The 12,337-nt window shown below is 54.6% G+C and overlaps 9 protein-coding genes across 17 annotated transcripts; 3 read left to right on the plus strand and 6 right to left on the minus strand.

Moving 5' to 3' along the window:
* KVP17_001079 (uncharacterized protein) lies at positions 1-2,322 on the minus strand (the record flags this gene model as incomplete). 3 transcript variants are annotated; one of them, XM_068516150.1, is made up of 2 exons in its annotated part: positions 1-1,507; positions 1,538-2,322. In XM_068516150.1, coding segments are annotated over 2 exons (2,292 nt in total), but the record flags the coding sequence as incomplete, so codon positions are not given. The 3 variants fall into 3 exon arrangements, with proteins under 3 accessions (XP_068372321.1, XP_068372323.1, XP_068372322.1); XM_068516152.1 differs by lacking the exon at positions 1,538-2,322 and having other exon boundaries at positions 12-1,476; XM_068516151.1 differs by lacking the exon at positions 1-1,507 and having other exon boundaries at positions 1,513-2,322.
* A 158-nt stretch (positions 2,323-2,480) lies between these two features.
* On the minus strand, positions 2,481-3,316 carry KVP17_001086 (uncharacterized protein; the record flags this gene model as incomplete). Of its 2 annotated transcripts, XM_068516166.1 has the most annotated exons (3): positions 2,481-2,817; positions 2,844-2,918; positions 2,976-3,316. In XM_068516166.1, 3 exons carry the CDS (start codon positions 3,314-3,316, stop codon positions 2,481-2,483), a joined length of 753 nt encoding a protein of 250 aa, XP_068372335.1. The 2 variants fall into 2 exon arrangements, with proteins under 2 accessions (XP_068372335.1, XP_068372334.1); XM_068516165.1 differs by lacking the exons at positions 2,481-2,817; positions 2,844-2,918 and having other exon boundaries at positions 2,972-3,316.
* Positions 3,317-3,458: 142 nt separating this feature from the next.
* KVP17_001080 (uncharacterized protein) lies at positions 3,459-4,725 on the plus strand (the record flags this gene model as incomplete). Of its 2 annotated transcripts, XM_068516154.1 has the most annotated exons (3): positions 3,459-3,923; positions 3,951-4,450; positions 4,479-4,725. In XM_068516154.1, the coding sequence occupies 3 exons, from the start codon at positions 3,459-3,461 to the stop codon at positions 4,723-4,725; spliced, it is 1,212 nt and encodes a 403-aa protein (XP_068372325.1). The 2 variants fall into 2 exon arrangements, with proteins under 2 accessions (XP_068372325.1, XP_068372324.1); XM_068516153.1 differs by lacking the exon at positions 4,479-4,725 and having other exon boundaries at positions 3,951-4,454.
* An 83-nt stretch (positions 4,726-4,808) lies between these two features.
* Positions 4,809-5,879, minus strand: KVP17_001081 (uncharacterized protein; the record flags this gene model as incomplete). The annotated part of the gene is made up of 1 exon (XM_068516155.1): positions 4,809-5,879. One exon carries the CDS (start codon positions 5,877-5,879, stop codon positions 4,809-4,811), a length of 1,071 nt encoding a protein of 356 aa, XP_068372326.1.
* Positions 5,880-6,174: 295 nt separating this feature from the next.
* Positions 6,175-7,569, minus strand: KVP17_001087 (uncharacterized protein; the record flags this gene model as incomplete). 2 transcript variants are annotated; one of them, XM_068516167.1, is made up of 3 exons in its annotated part: positions 6,175-6,318; positions 6,345-6,416; positions 6,445-7,569. In XM_068516167.1, the coding sequence occupies 3 exons, from the start codon at positions 7,567-7,569 to the stop codon at positions 6,175-6,177; spliced, it is 1,341 nt and encodes a 446-aa protein (XP_068372336.1). The 2 variants fall into 2 exon arrangements, with proteins under 2 accessions (XP_068372336.1, XP_068372337.1); XM_068516168.1 differs by lacking the exon at positions 6,175-6,318 and having other exon boundaries at positions 6,397-7,569.
* A 21-nt stretch (positions 7,570-7,590) lies between these two features.
* KVP17_001084 (uncharacterized protein) lies at positions 7,591-8,700 on the plus strand (the record flags this gene model as incomplete). Of its 2 annotated transcripts, XM_068516160.1 has the most annotated exons (2): positions 7,765-8,586; positions 8,615-8,638. In XM_068516160.1, 2 exons carry the CDS (start codon positions 7,765-7,767, stop codon positions 8,636-8,638), a joined length of 846 nt encoding a protein of 281 aa, XP_068372331.1. The 2 variants fall into 2 exon arrangements, with proteins under 2 accessions (XP_068372330.1, XP_068372331.1); XM_068516159.1 differs by having other exon boundaries at positions 7,591-8,700.
* KVP17_001082 (uncharacterized protein) lies at positions 8,701-10,206 on the minus strand (the record flags this gene model as incomplete). 2 transcript variants are annotated; one of them, XM_068516157.1, is made up of 4 exons in its annotated part: positions 8,701-9,601; positions 9,628-9,749; positions 9,780-10,104; positions 10,133-10,206. In XM_068516157.1, the coding sequence occupies 4 exons, from the start codon at positions 10,204-10,206 to the stop codon at positions 8,701-8,703; spliced, it is 1,422 nt and encodes a 473-aa protein (XP_068372328.1). The 2 variants fall into 2 exon arrangements, with proteins under 2 accessions (XP_068372328.1, XP_068372327.1); XM_068516156.1 differs by lacking the exons at positions 9,628-9,749; positions 9,780-10,104; positions 10,133-10,206 and having other exon boundaries at positions 8,701-9,543.
* On the plus strand, positions 10,163-11,680 carry KVP17_001085 (uncharacterized protein; the record flags this gene model as incomplete). Of its 2 annotated transcripts, none has more annotated exons than XM_068516163.1 (1): positions 10,163-11,680. In XM_068516163.1, one exon carries the CDS (start codon positions 10,163-10,165, stop codon positions 11,678-11,680), a length of 1,518 nt encoding a protein of 505 aa, XP_068372332.1. The 2 variants fall into 2 exon arrangements, with proteins under 2 accessions (XP_068372332.1, XP_068372333.1); XM_068516164.1 differs by having other exon boundaries at positions 10,253-11,680.
* A 25-nt stretch (positions 11,681-11,705) lies between these two features.
* On the minus strand, positions 11,706-12,161 carry KVP17_001083 (uncharacterized protein; the record flags this gene model as incomplete). Its single annotated transcript, XM_068516158.1, has 1 exon — positions 11,706-12,161. One exon carries the CDS (start codon positions 12,159-12,161, stop codon positions 11,706-11,708), a length of 456 nt encoding a protein of 151 aa, XP_068372329.1.
* Between the last annotated feature and the right edge of the window lie 176 nt (positions 12,162-12,337).

The raw sequence follows: 12,337 nt of genomic DNA on the forward strand, positions 1-12,337 counted from the left end.
CTGAATTCTACGGTAGTAGTCCAGATGCAGGTCATGGTGATCCGCCTCCTCAGTCGCCTCCTGGGCAGCCAGCGCAGAATCCTCCACTGGTCGGTCCTCCGATTCTTCTGGTAGGCCGAAACTCTCGTTGAGGACGGCGGTCTCATTAGGGTCCGCGCACGTCACGTAACTGAGTGGCACGCAGCGGTAGAAGGATTCCTGATCCAACGCTCGACAAAACGCGGGCAGCAGTACGGAAAGCGATCGCAGGTCCAGGGTGGCTTTCGACAGGGCGTCAAAGAGCCGAGTGCACTCGTTCATCCACCCGCTGCGATCGTACCTGAACTCCAGAGACGGCTTGCCTGACCAAGGGCACAGAGCTACATCGATGCGGAGGTCGTCAATACGCAGGATCAGGGAGTATACAGCAGGAGGGTCAATTCCGAACACGAGAGGATGCAGTACTGGACACTCCACGTTCTGCTGCCACAGTTGCAGTGCCTGAAGGGAGATGGAGTCACGAGTCGACATTACGTCGAAGCTCGTCAGACCTAATGTCGTTCCGACAGACCACAGATGAACCCCGCCGCAGACAAGGAGGAACGACATTGTAGAATGGACCAAGGATGTCCAATAAGAGAGATCCAGTCGGCTGCAGTCGAAATGGGATAAAGCTTGCCACTGCGGCGTCTGCTCCAGCAGCCTCAACGTCGCGGCTAGCGTGTCGGGAAGTTCGTCGACTTGTTCTAGCCATTGGGTTATCGGCCAGAGAGAGACGTGGACGTCGCCAGTCATGCGATTCATCAAAAAGCGCAGGCAGGGGTTACGCGCTTGTCGTACATACTTCGGCGTCAGGTGAGTCGCGCTGTCGACGGTCTCCAGCAGCGGTCTGTGGAAAAAGCTCTCATAAAGTTCGTTGTCGTCTATCAAGGCAGGTGGGGTCCACCCGAGACCGCAGGAGTCCACCAGGGAGAGAGTGGTGTCGAATTCTGTCAGAATTTCAATGTCTAGAACGCTCAACTGCTCCAGGCGATTTCGGTTCTCATAGTTGATAATGGAGGCGCACCTCCGAATGGAAGGCAATCCCCGAGATCCCAGACGATCAGAGTTCACGGGGTTTTCGGTGAGATCCTCAATCGTCGGTCCTTTCAGAGTGCGGAAGTAGACCCCAGCGACCCCACCGGGGTAACCATACACCCCCGACACGGTTTCCGCGAGGTTGCGCAGCCACTCCACTGCGACGCGGCTCATTAGCCGGTGGCCCTCGTTGTAGATAACTAGAAACCAGTCTAGTCTCATGTGTACGCCCGCGAATTCCTCTGCGTCCTCCCGCATTTCCCGATGCAACCGCGAGATTTCCTCACTCAACAGATGGACCTCCTGTTCGTGCGAGAGATCAGAATCCTCCTCAGCGACCTGTAGGGCCCTGAAGGGCGTGAGAGCTGTTCCTTCCAGCAGTTGCAAGCGGTCCTCAGCAGTTTTGAGCTCCTCGGACATATGAGACAGTCGCATCTTCCCCAAGGTATCGCTGAGTTACCGAAAACCAAGAGAGACCCACAAGAGCTCTATCTTCGCGTGATGGAAGTTCAACGCCGTTTTGAGAGAGTTCTCTATACCTAGTCGAGCAGCCGCTGATGCCTCGGAGCCCAGCACTCTACCAATAAGAGGTTCGCAATCAACCATCTGCCACGTGCTGAAGTCGTCGATGATGTGCACGCGGATCTCATGGAGGATTTCCACCTCAAACCGGTCATTCAGCATGCGGAAGGTGACTTTATCTTTTGGCACCTCTGACAAAAGCCAGTTGAGGCGCGATTCCTCGCTCACTCTGGTTAATACCGCTTCCTTCTCCGCCGGGGACAGGTCCACATTCGTGGACACGTTAAGTGAGTCTGTTTGCTTGACGGCCAAAGTCGTCAGCTCCGGGAGACGCAGGTAGGTGCCACATGAGAGAATGTCGGCGGCCACATCCACGGCGTAGATAGGCACAGGGGTGGGAAGAGTCCCCAACGGTGGCCATTGGGCCTCGAATAACTCCATTCCCCTCTTTCGTACATCCTCTCTGATCATGGACACGTTGTTCGTCACGTGCACCACTGTGTCGATTGTTGGCAGCATTCGTTGAAATTTACCGAAGATCAGGATCTGCAGGAGGAGCTCTCTGTACTCGCGGGCCCATTCGTAAAGATAGAACCTCGAGTCTGTCGCGTCAATCTGGTTCCCCTGTAACGCCAGCAGACTTGAGTGCGCGTGATCCACAACTTTCAGAAGGAGGCGACCGAATGTTTGGGGAGTGGTTGCCTCAATTAGTCGCTCTTTGGCCAGCTGGTCGAACTGGACCATTGCTGAATTTGTTCAATTGCTCAAGAAGTCACGCATGCACTTTCGCAGAACCTCCGCACTGCAACTCGCTTTCGTTTGCATGTCTCATTGTCGATCGACCGGAGACTCCACAGCAGCTCCTCGTTGATCTGCTCCAAACTTGCCCGCAGCTCATCTGATCAGAATCGAGCCTGTGTCTCACCTAAACTGCTTGAGCACGACATGCGGTGCAGGTATCTGATATGCCACTTCAGCAGGTGCTCCGCAAAGATGAGCAGAAAAATGCCGCAGTCGTAGGTGTTTCCTTGTTGCGACACGTAGGACGACGTCAGAGGGCCATAGCGAATCCGCCGGCTAACGCTGCGTTCATGCGCTATGCAGCTGCAAAGGCGGCAGTAGAGGCCTTGCAAATCCGCCGGCAACGGTGAGACGCGCTGACTGTCGAAAACGACACCTAGGATATCGTCAAACGACGACCTGAGGGAAGCCGAACGTATGCGTCGCAAGCGGTGTTTTCTGTAATTACAAAACAGTGAGCTCACGATTTTCGGACACGGCTATCAGGATCCTTACAGAGATCTTGAAGCAAGGACATCAAAAGACGTTTCTCCTTAAACCTGAACACATTGTAAATCAATTTAAGTACATAGGCGTAGAATCGGTCCCGACCTCACCGAAAGATGTTAAAAATAACCAGCATGTACCAGTGAGATCCGCCGACGTGTGCATCGTCCGCAACTGGCACAAAAATTAGGTGCCGTTTATTGAGATCGAGTCCGAAGGTCGCAAGGTGCGATGCTGACGTCTGCCTTACCACTTCGACAACTGAGGGGTTGATCACGGCAACCGTGCGCTTCATGCATTCTGTCTCAGCTTCCAACCTCTCACGGATGGAATCAAACCAATGCATTAGCGCAGCATCCGTGATCCACTGCTGCGGCGACACTGACTCAATGTCGGCTGGGAATAGCTTGGCCATGGGTAGGAATATGGACTTAATATCAGTCCCCCCCATGAGTGCAAGAGGGCAGCGCAGAATCTGGGATGAGGGCCGACTCGGTTAGGTGATGCAAAGGTGTACAATATCCCGGTAGACCATGTGGCCTGGCTTTTCGTTTGAACCTCTGCCTATAAATTTTGCATCTTGTGTGACATAAATGCCGCTGATGCGAAGCTCTTCTCTGGGCTCGTCGGATCTTAATGACGATACTGACTCGCAGATCTCTAACGAATCAAGTCCCGATGAATTCAGCGGCGACGAAACTGAATCGGAATCGCGGGGGAGGGACCAGTCGTGCCAAGCGCCTCACATGTTGCAGCCGCTGAAGATTCAAAAGGTTGGAGTGAAGGTGCGGCCAACGGAGTTCTTGAAGGAGCCCACTTCCCAAAAACTGGTGGTATGGAAGAGGCTGTGCCTTCGCGAGGAGGAGAGCCCACAGCAGGCCTGTCAATTTTACGAGTCTCTGACATCCCTTGACAAGGGTATCCCGGCTGTGTGTCGTGTGCGTACCCAGATGTTGGATCTGGCGTTCCGCCACATCGATGATTATCACGTGAGGACCTACAGCGACGAGGTGTTTGCGTTAACTGTGCAGCTATTCGACACGACTCTGGCGTCGCCGGTGAGACTCGAATAGCAGCGATAGCAGCGATTCCGCGGGGCATCAGCCGAACTGGCCAAGAGGGACCAGCGACACTTGACTGGGGTGCCCATTGGAAAGCGAGGGCTGGTGGCTCTGACATGGGGCTGTGTTACCCTTGCGGCTAAGTCCATCCACGTGAAGCACTTTAACCCCTACAGGCTAGGCGACTGCGTAAAGACCTCCGTCGCCGCAGTAAAAACCGCAGAACTTGCTGTATTTGCGTCTGTTGACTGTCGGATTAAGCCTCGCACGAGTGTGGGCTTCTTGCAGGCTCTCACCGGGTTTACTGACGATCCTCTGAAGTGCAGCCGCTCGCGGCGACAGATGTACTACCTAGCACTTTTCCTGCTGTTCTGCGGGCTGATGCAGCCTCACTACCTAAGATTCACATCTAAGACTCTGGCCCTGGCCGCTACGTATCTCGCCCTTCGGCCTTTTGAACTGTCAGGTTTGAGAGGAGACCGACCAACCTTCGCCTCGTTGCTTGAAGAGGTGAACGAGTCCATGTGAGTCATAGGGCACGTGTTGATGCAGAAACGCGGATGAGCTTTACCGGGCATGCCGGGTGCTGCTCAAGGCGGCCACAGAGGAAAGCGACCAGCACTGCACTCAGAACTCGAGCGTCGGCGCAGCCTTCTCCGCAGGCTGCCGGCTTAATGCACCATCGCTATTTCACACAATCTACCGAACGAAGCCTCTTAGGAGAGCCACGAGGAGTCTCAACGGCAACGATAAGCTGCAAGGAGTGGGAGAGGAAGTTCTGTCGTCTCTCAAACTTTAGATCGGCTATCAACGAGAGAGGAAGTAGTGTCGTCTCTCAAGTTTTAGATCGGCTATCAACGAGAGAGGAAGTTCTGTCGTCTCTCAAACTTTAGATCGGCTATCAACGAACCAAGGTGGATAAATCTGATGTAACCAGTGCTTCTCTTGTTGTGGTGCCTCCTTCAACATGTTCAATAGGTTCGGGTTGTGCAGTTTGTCTGTAGTTTGCAGCTCCCATGTGGCCAGCATGGAGCTTCTTCCTGGCACCTTGTTAGCTTTGTTGTTAAACAGGATCATCATCGCTCTGGACTGTGCCGCCCATGCCCGGCGGGTATCGTCCACTAGCTTGCCGGCCACGCCTAATGCGTCGAGGATCCCGTACGACTTGACGTAGCCGCGGCTGATGATTCTTTCCACAGGAGTGGTTCTGTCGGCGCACCCACAGTTGACGCTCCAAAAATTGAGAAACGTGCTGGACGTGGCACCAAGGATGGCCAGTACCTCGGCCAGACCGAGGTCGTCCGCTGGTGGGGCCGCCTTTAGGATTTGCCTGAAAGGATTTGGCGTTCTGGCGGTGCAGGACGCGTTTTCGCCAGGACACAGTGAAGCGTGGGCCGCCATTGCTGCCTGGCACCCCACTGCTGGGTTTGCCGTGGCCCAGACGACGTCGTCACAGTGGTTGTCGAACAGCATGGCCGAATGTTCAAATGAGGGTGGGTCGCTTGGGAAGTCGAAGGTGTCTTTTTCAACTCTCTCGTACTCATCTCTGGGAGAAGCGGCGTCTCCTGCTCCAGTCCACTCAAGATCTGATGGAGCACTGATGTCCATAACCCACTCGTTTTCCTCAGAAGACTCTTCGTCTGAGGAGGAGCTGGTCCAATCCTCTTCTTCAGGCTCCATAGGCTGCTCCCCACCCGGATAATCACTGATGTCCACTTTGTAGTCTTTTCGCCAATGGTTGTGGAGCCCCACCTCTCGCAAAACCTGCTCCTCAGTGTGGTCCTCGTAATCGATACCTGCCATTTCCTGGTGTGCCGCCTCTGACGACGGTAACCCATTGATCACGTCGTCGTTCAGGCTCGACGGTACGTTTCCTGGTCTGTCTACGCCCCGGTGCGCTTTGGAAAGGGAAACGGAAATTTGGAACACCATAACACCGTTCATAAGTTGCATTGGAACACGTGTGCACCGTGCACACAGCGGCGGTGTGACGCCAATTACACAACGGGAGGCATGGTCCCCCCAGAAATCAGCTTGGTCGCTCCAGTCGGGTTGATGCCTTTCTGTGTGTCACCTCCAGACGCTGGGTCACTCGGTGGTTGCGTCCTCTTCTCCTGGCTGTCTGATGGAACCAGTAACGAAAGTTTCTGACTTTCGTCGTGCGGACTCAGCACCAACTCAGAGCTGTTGCTAGTGCTGTAATTACGAGGAGCACTCTTAGCACTGGCGTTACGTCTACCCCCGCAGCTCACGCAAGTTTCCGGCGTTTGTGTTGTCGTCTGTCAGGGTTCATGGCGGCATCAGCGTTCTGAAGTCCTTGGGCCGCCTCCTCCAGAACGCGTTGCAAAGCGCCTCCCAACGTAACGATCCTGTGTTCGCTATCGCTGGCCATCTGTTGGTCTACCCCTCACAACCCACTTCCTCGTGCTCCTTTATCAGATCTCTCGAGTCGTCGAGTTCCCGTTGGGCACTAGCCAACCGGGCTACCATCTGCATTCTGAGGAGGCGCGAGCCCCACGGATTCTGTCCTGGCGGTCTGACGGTTGATGACCGAGTTCAATGAGCTGACCTTCTCAACCAGAGCGTCCACTTCTAGAGATCGGCTCTTCAGGACCTCTTGGAGATTATCCGCCTTGAAGACGACGTCGTCTTTTTCGAATTCGACCTTGCGTAACCGTTCATTTAGGCCACTGTTTTCCAGGAACAGCTGTTCCACTTGGCGCTGCTTTGCCTCCGTTTCAGCTCGGCACTCGGCCAGCTCTGCCCTGAGGCGACTCGACTCACGAGCTTGACTCTGCAAGCGCTCCTCTCCCACCCGCATTTCAGCCACCTCCATTCTCAGAGTGCAGACCTCGTCCAAGAGGCGGTTGCGTTCCTCTCCCAGCGCCTTCAGCTCCTCGGTTAAACGCTCGGTCTCTGACGTGGAGCGGTACTCCGGGTTCGCGCAGACATCGGTTCGACGGCGGTGCGGTGACCTGAAGGGAGACCTGTCAGCCCTTGCGAAGGGGGAAGGGTCCAGGCGCGCCCTCTCCAGTATCGTGGCCACAGGCGGGCTCGGCGTGGCCTTGATGACAGGCACCAGAGGATTACTGGATCTGACCAGTTTGAAGCTGAAGGACACCAACGGGATTAACATGCCCTGATCGTACATGCCTCTGCCGAAGGATATCTCCTCTCCAAGCCCACATTTGTGCACGTCATTTTTTGGCAGCCGTCTCCCCTTAATGAAGCTGCCATTGAATGAGGCATCTATTACGTTGAGGCAGCAGGCGGCGTCGGTGACGAGATTCTCGGCAGCGTTTTGGTGCTGCAACGACTTTGTCGTGAAGAAGGGAAGATCTGACTGCTGGAGGTGCCGTCCAAGTTCGGCAATCTCTTCCTGATCCCACGTTATATGGAGGTGATGCGAGGATATCTCCTGGTGGTTGAGCAGAATGTAACAGTTTGGATCTCTGCCGATGTTGACACCAACGCATTCTGACGGGTCGACAAGCCACATGGCCCCGTGAAAGTAAGGTTTCTCGTTCTCCTCCTTGAGTTTGGATTGCGCCGCCGACCATTCTTTCGCTTGGAAATCTCGTCTTTCCTTCACGTAGCTGTCTTGGGACACCTGCCCCGCCTCAACGATAAGATAACAATCCATCTTTCAGGGAAAAATCACTAAATGCGATGCTTGTGGTTCCTATTCTCGACCGTCTGGGGCCTCACAAATAGCAGCACTTGGGCTGTACTGGTGGGTACGTCGAGGTTTTGGGTGAACTATCGACACTACTCCAACGCACTCTCCTTCTATAGAGTCCTCAAGCGGTTAGGTGTTCCCGACGGACAGATCGTCCTAATGTTGGGCGACGAAGCAGCCTGCGACCCTCGCAACGTGCAACCTGGACGAATATGGAACGCCGATCGACGCCACGATAAACTAGACCTTTATGGGGAGGACGTAGAGGTGGATTTCCGCAGCGGCGAGGTCACTGTGGACAATTTCCTCCGGGTTTTGAGCGGGAAGCAATTTGAATTCACCCCGACGAACCAGCGTTTGTCAACTGACAAGCACTCCAACTTACTAATATACTTGACTGGTCACGGCGGAAACGATTTCCTCAAGTTCCGTGACTTTGAAGAGGTTCAATCAAAGGACATCATTGACGCCATTAGAACACTCAAAGAGCAGAATAAGTTCAACGAAATCCTACTTATAGTGGACACCTGTCAAGCCGAGACGTTGGTTGAGGACATCGATATTCCTGGGGTTATTACGATGAGCTCTTCTCAACTGAATCAGAGTAGTTGGGCATCAAACTACAGCAGCCACCTTGGCGTTTCGACGGTTGATAATTGGAGCTACCACTTGTACCGGTTTTTGCAATTGAAAGTCACCGACCCGTGCTCTCCTGTCACCCTTCAGGACGCCTTCACGTTTGCCAAGCGTGCTGCGTCGAAAAACGGGCTCGTGGCGACCCCCACCATGCGAACGACAGACGGGGTGAGAGACCCAAGAGATATTCGAGTGACGGAGTTTTTCTCTAACCCGCTCACTGCGAGTTGTAGCTCGCCTCCAACCATCGCTGTACCACCAGCCGACAACGCACTTGATTGGCTAGAGACGTCCTTGCCACACGACATGCTCCACTACGACATAGACTGGAGTCCTACAGTCGATGTGGCCCCCGAAAATGTGCCGTTCACAGCTCCCATCCCCTGCCTCGCTCTAAGTCTGGCAGTGCTGTCTTTGTTCTACTGCACTCTGTCATCGATTTTGAGGCGCATAACGTAACTACACATCGACTTTCCTCCTTTTGCATTCGTCATCCTCGAAGTCACCTGCACGTTTGGTCCCCTTACCACCACCCAGCCGTCTTCTAATTGACTCAAGCAGTCGGTTGGCATCCTGCTCGTAGCTCAGGGGCTCAGCGCTCCACACCGCGGCTTGCACGCGCGGGACCCCTTTGAACGTGTCCTTTTTGACTCGGAGGCCCAGGACCATGGGCTTGTACAGGGCCCCGTGAGTCAGCAAGGCGTGCACCTTGGAAGTGTCGCTGCTCAGCCACGAGGCGAATACCTCAGGGGCTACACCGAGCATTTTGGTGGCAACGTCGTTGAAGGCCTTGACGTTGAACTTTCCAGCACTGTTATCTCCAATATGCAGCGCAATGAGGAAACGTGGTGTCGGTGCGCGATCTTCTCCGCACTTTTCACAGAAGCTTGTGGTCAGCTTCCGTCCACAGATGGGACAGGCGTCGTAGCATGCCGTGCAAAGGCCGTCCTGTATGCGATAGTGGAACGTCTGCGGGTGCGAGATGGACGAGTACCAGCGAACTTCGGTCTCATCCACGATCGTGGTGCAGTCCTCTTGGATCTGCTTGAGCGTCATGTGTCCTCTGTGGGTACCGCCGCCGATGCTGCTACGTCTCCGCTCTTGACCCATAGACGTGACCTCGGCGTGTTGACCAGTCACCCACCACTCCTTCAACGTTGAGTCGTTGTAGTGCCTGAGCACGCTGCCCTGTACGGAACCAGCTCTGCCAAAGTACTCTCGGATGTGAACCTTGCGGCAGGCAAGGACCTCGCCAACATCAGGCTCGATATCGGCGTCGTCGTTCCACAGTGACAAAGCCATCTCGTACCCAGAGTCGTCTACCACAGAGAGCTGTCTCTTGCGAATAGACTCACCGGTTCTGTATCGGCGCGACAGGCCCCTCACTTTTTGCTCTTTATGGACTCCATCATGCCGTCCTTCTTCACAAGGACCTTCAAGTCCACCACGAATGGCATGGCCTTCTTGGACGTCGCGATATCCCGCAAGGAGACGAAGTTGAAGTCCGCCTGCATCCGTATTGCGTCATCATCTTCGACCTGTTGAATGTTGGCATTCAGGTCGAAGCTAATCTCGTAGTTATGGTTTGTCGTGTTGAAGCGCTTATTCGCGACAACGACGCGTCCTCCTTGCCACGTGTACACCGCGTCCTTCTTTATCAGGGGGTCCCACTTTACCGCGGCCTCTCCCCAGAAGGTCGCTTGTATCTGGCTGCCGTCCTTGTCCACCACGACCACGTTGAAAACGCTGTTGCTCGACCCATTCGCTCTGTTGAAACTGTTCAGTTGTGACTTTTCCACTACTCTTGCTTTGAGAGTCCAGGCCGGCAAATAAGTGGACAGAGAGTCAATCGGAAGAAAGTGCCTATGTGACGTTGAACACGTAATCTCACATCACTCGGATAAAAAATGACCAATTGAAGATGAGAGGTAGAGCTCTCCTAGGGGATGGCCCCACCATAGCCATTGCCAGCCTGCTCCTCATGAGCAGGTTGATAAGCGGGTTTCTGCACATGCCTTCATGCGCAGATGAGACGTTCAACTACCTCGAGCCGCTCGCGTATCTCGACATTGGCAAAGGCCTGCAGACCTGGGAGTACTCGCCGGAGTTTGCACTCCGCCCGTGGCTCTTCCTGGAGGTATTCAACTTCGCCATGCTGCCGTTCAGCATCCACATGTTGCGTGTGTTGTGTCTGCATGTGGGAATCGCTTTGCTATGGTTCCACGCAGAACTGCGGGTGGCTGATGCTATCTACGGACGAGAAGGACTCCGCATGGCCAACTGGTACATGTTGCTGTCGGCCTGCTCTCCTGGCCCGATATTCGCGGCCTCTCAGTTCCTTCCTTCTACCATCTTCGCTATTCTTCAGATGTGGTCGGTCAGCTTCTTCCTTCGAGACCAATGGGGCCGAGCAGTAGCAACAGGGGTCGCTTCGTGTTTGCTTCCCGGAAATCCGATTGTGGGGCTGGTTTATGTGCCCTTCCTGCTGCAGTGTCTTCGCCGAGGCCGCCTTGTCAGGTGCCTCACATCTGGCGTCGTGGTCTGCTGTCTGTGCTTTGTGACCATGGCGTGGATGGATCATCGTAGGTACGGCTCGATGACGTTCAGTATCTACAACTGGTTCAAGTACAACGTGCTCAACAACCACTCTGGGCGATTCGGCTCGTCTCCTCTTTGGTACTATGGTGCGAACTTCGTTCTCAACTTCCCACTTGCGGCTCCTTTGGCCGCCTGGGGTTGGCTAAAAATCCGAGGCAGCCTGACTACTGTATCCACCTACTGGATATTCTGGTTGTGCCTCTTTACCTTGCAACCACATAAGGAGGAAAGATTCATGGTTCCTATGTATTGCGGTGCTCTCATCTGCGCGGCTTACGGTGCCTGTCAAACCAGAGGCGCCCTGCGATTTGTGACGCTGGTCGCCGGCGTTCTTGGATGCCTCGCCGGAGTTTCCCGTTGCAGCCAGCTGTACCACGGATCTTACCTCGGAATACGGGATGTGTGGACCGAAATCGCTATGGAAGGTAGTACCGGCGTATATTGCCTGGGGCGTACCTGGTACAGGTATCCCTCATCGTTCTACCTCCCGACAGAGGCAACGGTAGCATTCGTTGACAAAGATTTTGGCGGTCTGCTGCCTGCGCCTTTCACCTCCACAAACTCCTCCATGCCGGCGAATGACCGCAATGAGAGGCGAGAGGATCGGCTTGTGAGCCTCGAAAACTGCGACTACCTCGTCGACATTACGCCCTCCTTCCAGCTGTCGCAGCCACCGAAGAGGCTCCGGCCTTTGATGCCAGTTACTCGGCGAACGAGTGTCGAACGCTGTGGCTACCTGCTGGACCGCGAACGTAGCGTGGGATTGCAGAAACACTTTCTCATCCCTCACAGCCCCAACGAGAATTGGTACCATGCGTACTGTCAGTGGCGTCTTCATTAATCGTACTGTCAACTTTATGTACCAGCTAACAACACTGAGAGGTGACCTTCGTAGTGCTGCACGACACCAAACCTGCCGGCAGAGCGGCCTTCAACGTCTGAGCCGGGGGCGGCACCTCCTTGACCGTAACGCGCCCTTTTACGACTTGCTTCTTTGCGCTAACATTGTACGCGTGCTGATGCTCGTGGTCATGTTGGTGCTGGTGGTCGTGGTGGTGATGGTGGTTGTGGAGGTGAATGCTCAGAGCGCCGTCGGTGACCTGTAAGCCCAGGTTTTTGAGGTGCTCCAACAACGCAGCAGCTGTGTTGTCTTCGGGAGTAATCTCTTCAGACAGCCGTTTTTCCGAACGCTTTTCAGGCACACTTCGCGCTGAATCAATAAACAGGCTGTTCAGGGAGTGGAGGGTACCCTTCTTTTCTACCGCTCCGGCTCCCAGTTTCAGTAGCTCCACCTCCGACTGCAGATGCTGTATCTCGTCCATGCAAGCAGTAACTTGCTTGTCCTTGTGCTCAAGTTGTTCTTGCTTGTCGGCCACAACTGCAATTAACCGCTCCTTAGCTTCCTCAAGCTCTTTCAACTCTCGTTGGCGCCTTTGACAGAGGCTTCTCAACTCTTCCACGACCTTGTCCGCCTTCCTCGCTACTTCCAAGTCCGCCA

Source organism: the organism of the source record quoted next (assembly GCF_019968985.1).
Source record: "MAG: Porospora cf. gigantea B chromosome Unknown PgB_NODE_690_length_12337_cov_121.713, whole genome shotgun sequence".
NCBI classification, from domain to species: Eukaryota; Apicomplexa; class Conoidasida; order Eugregarinorida; family Porosporidae; genus Porospora; species Porospora cf. gigantea B.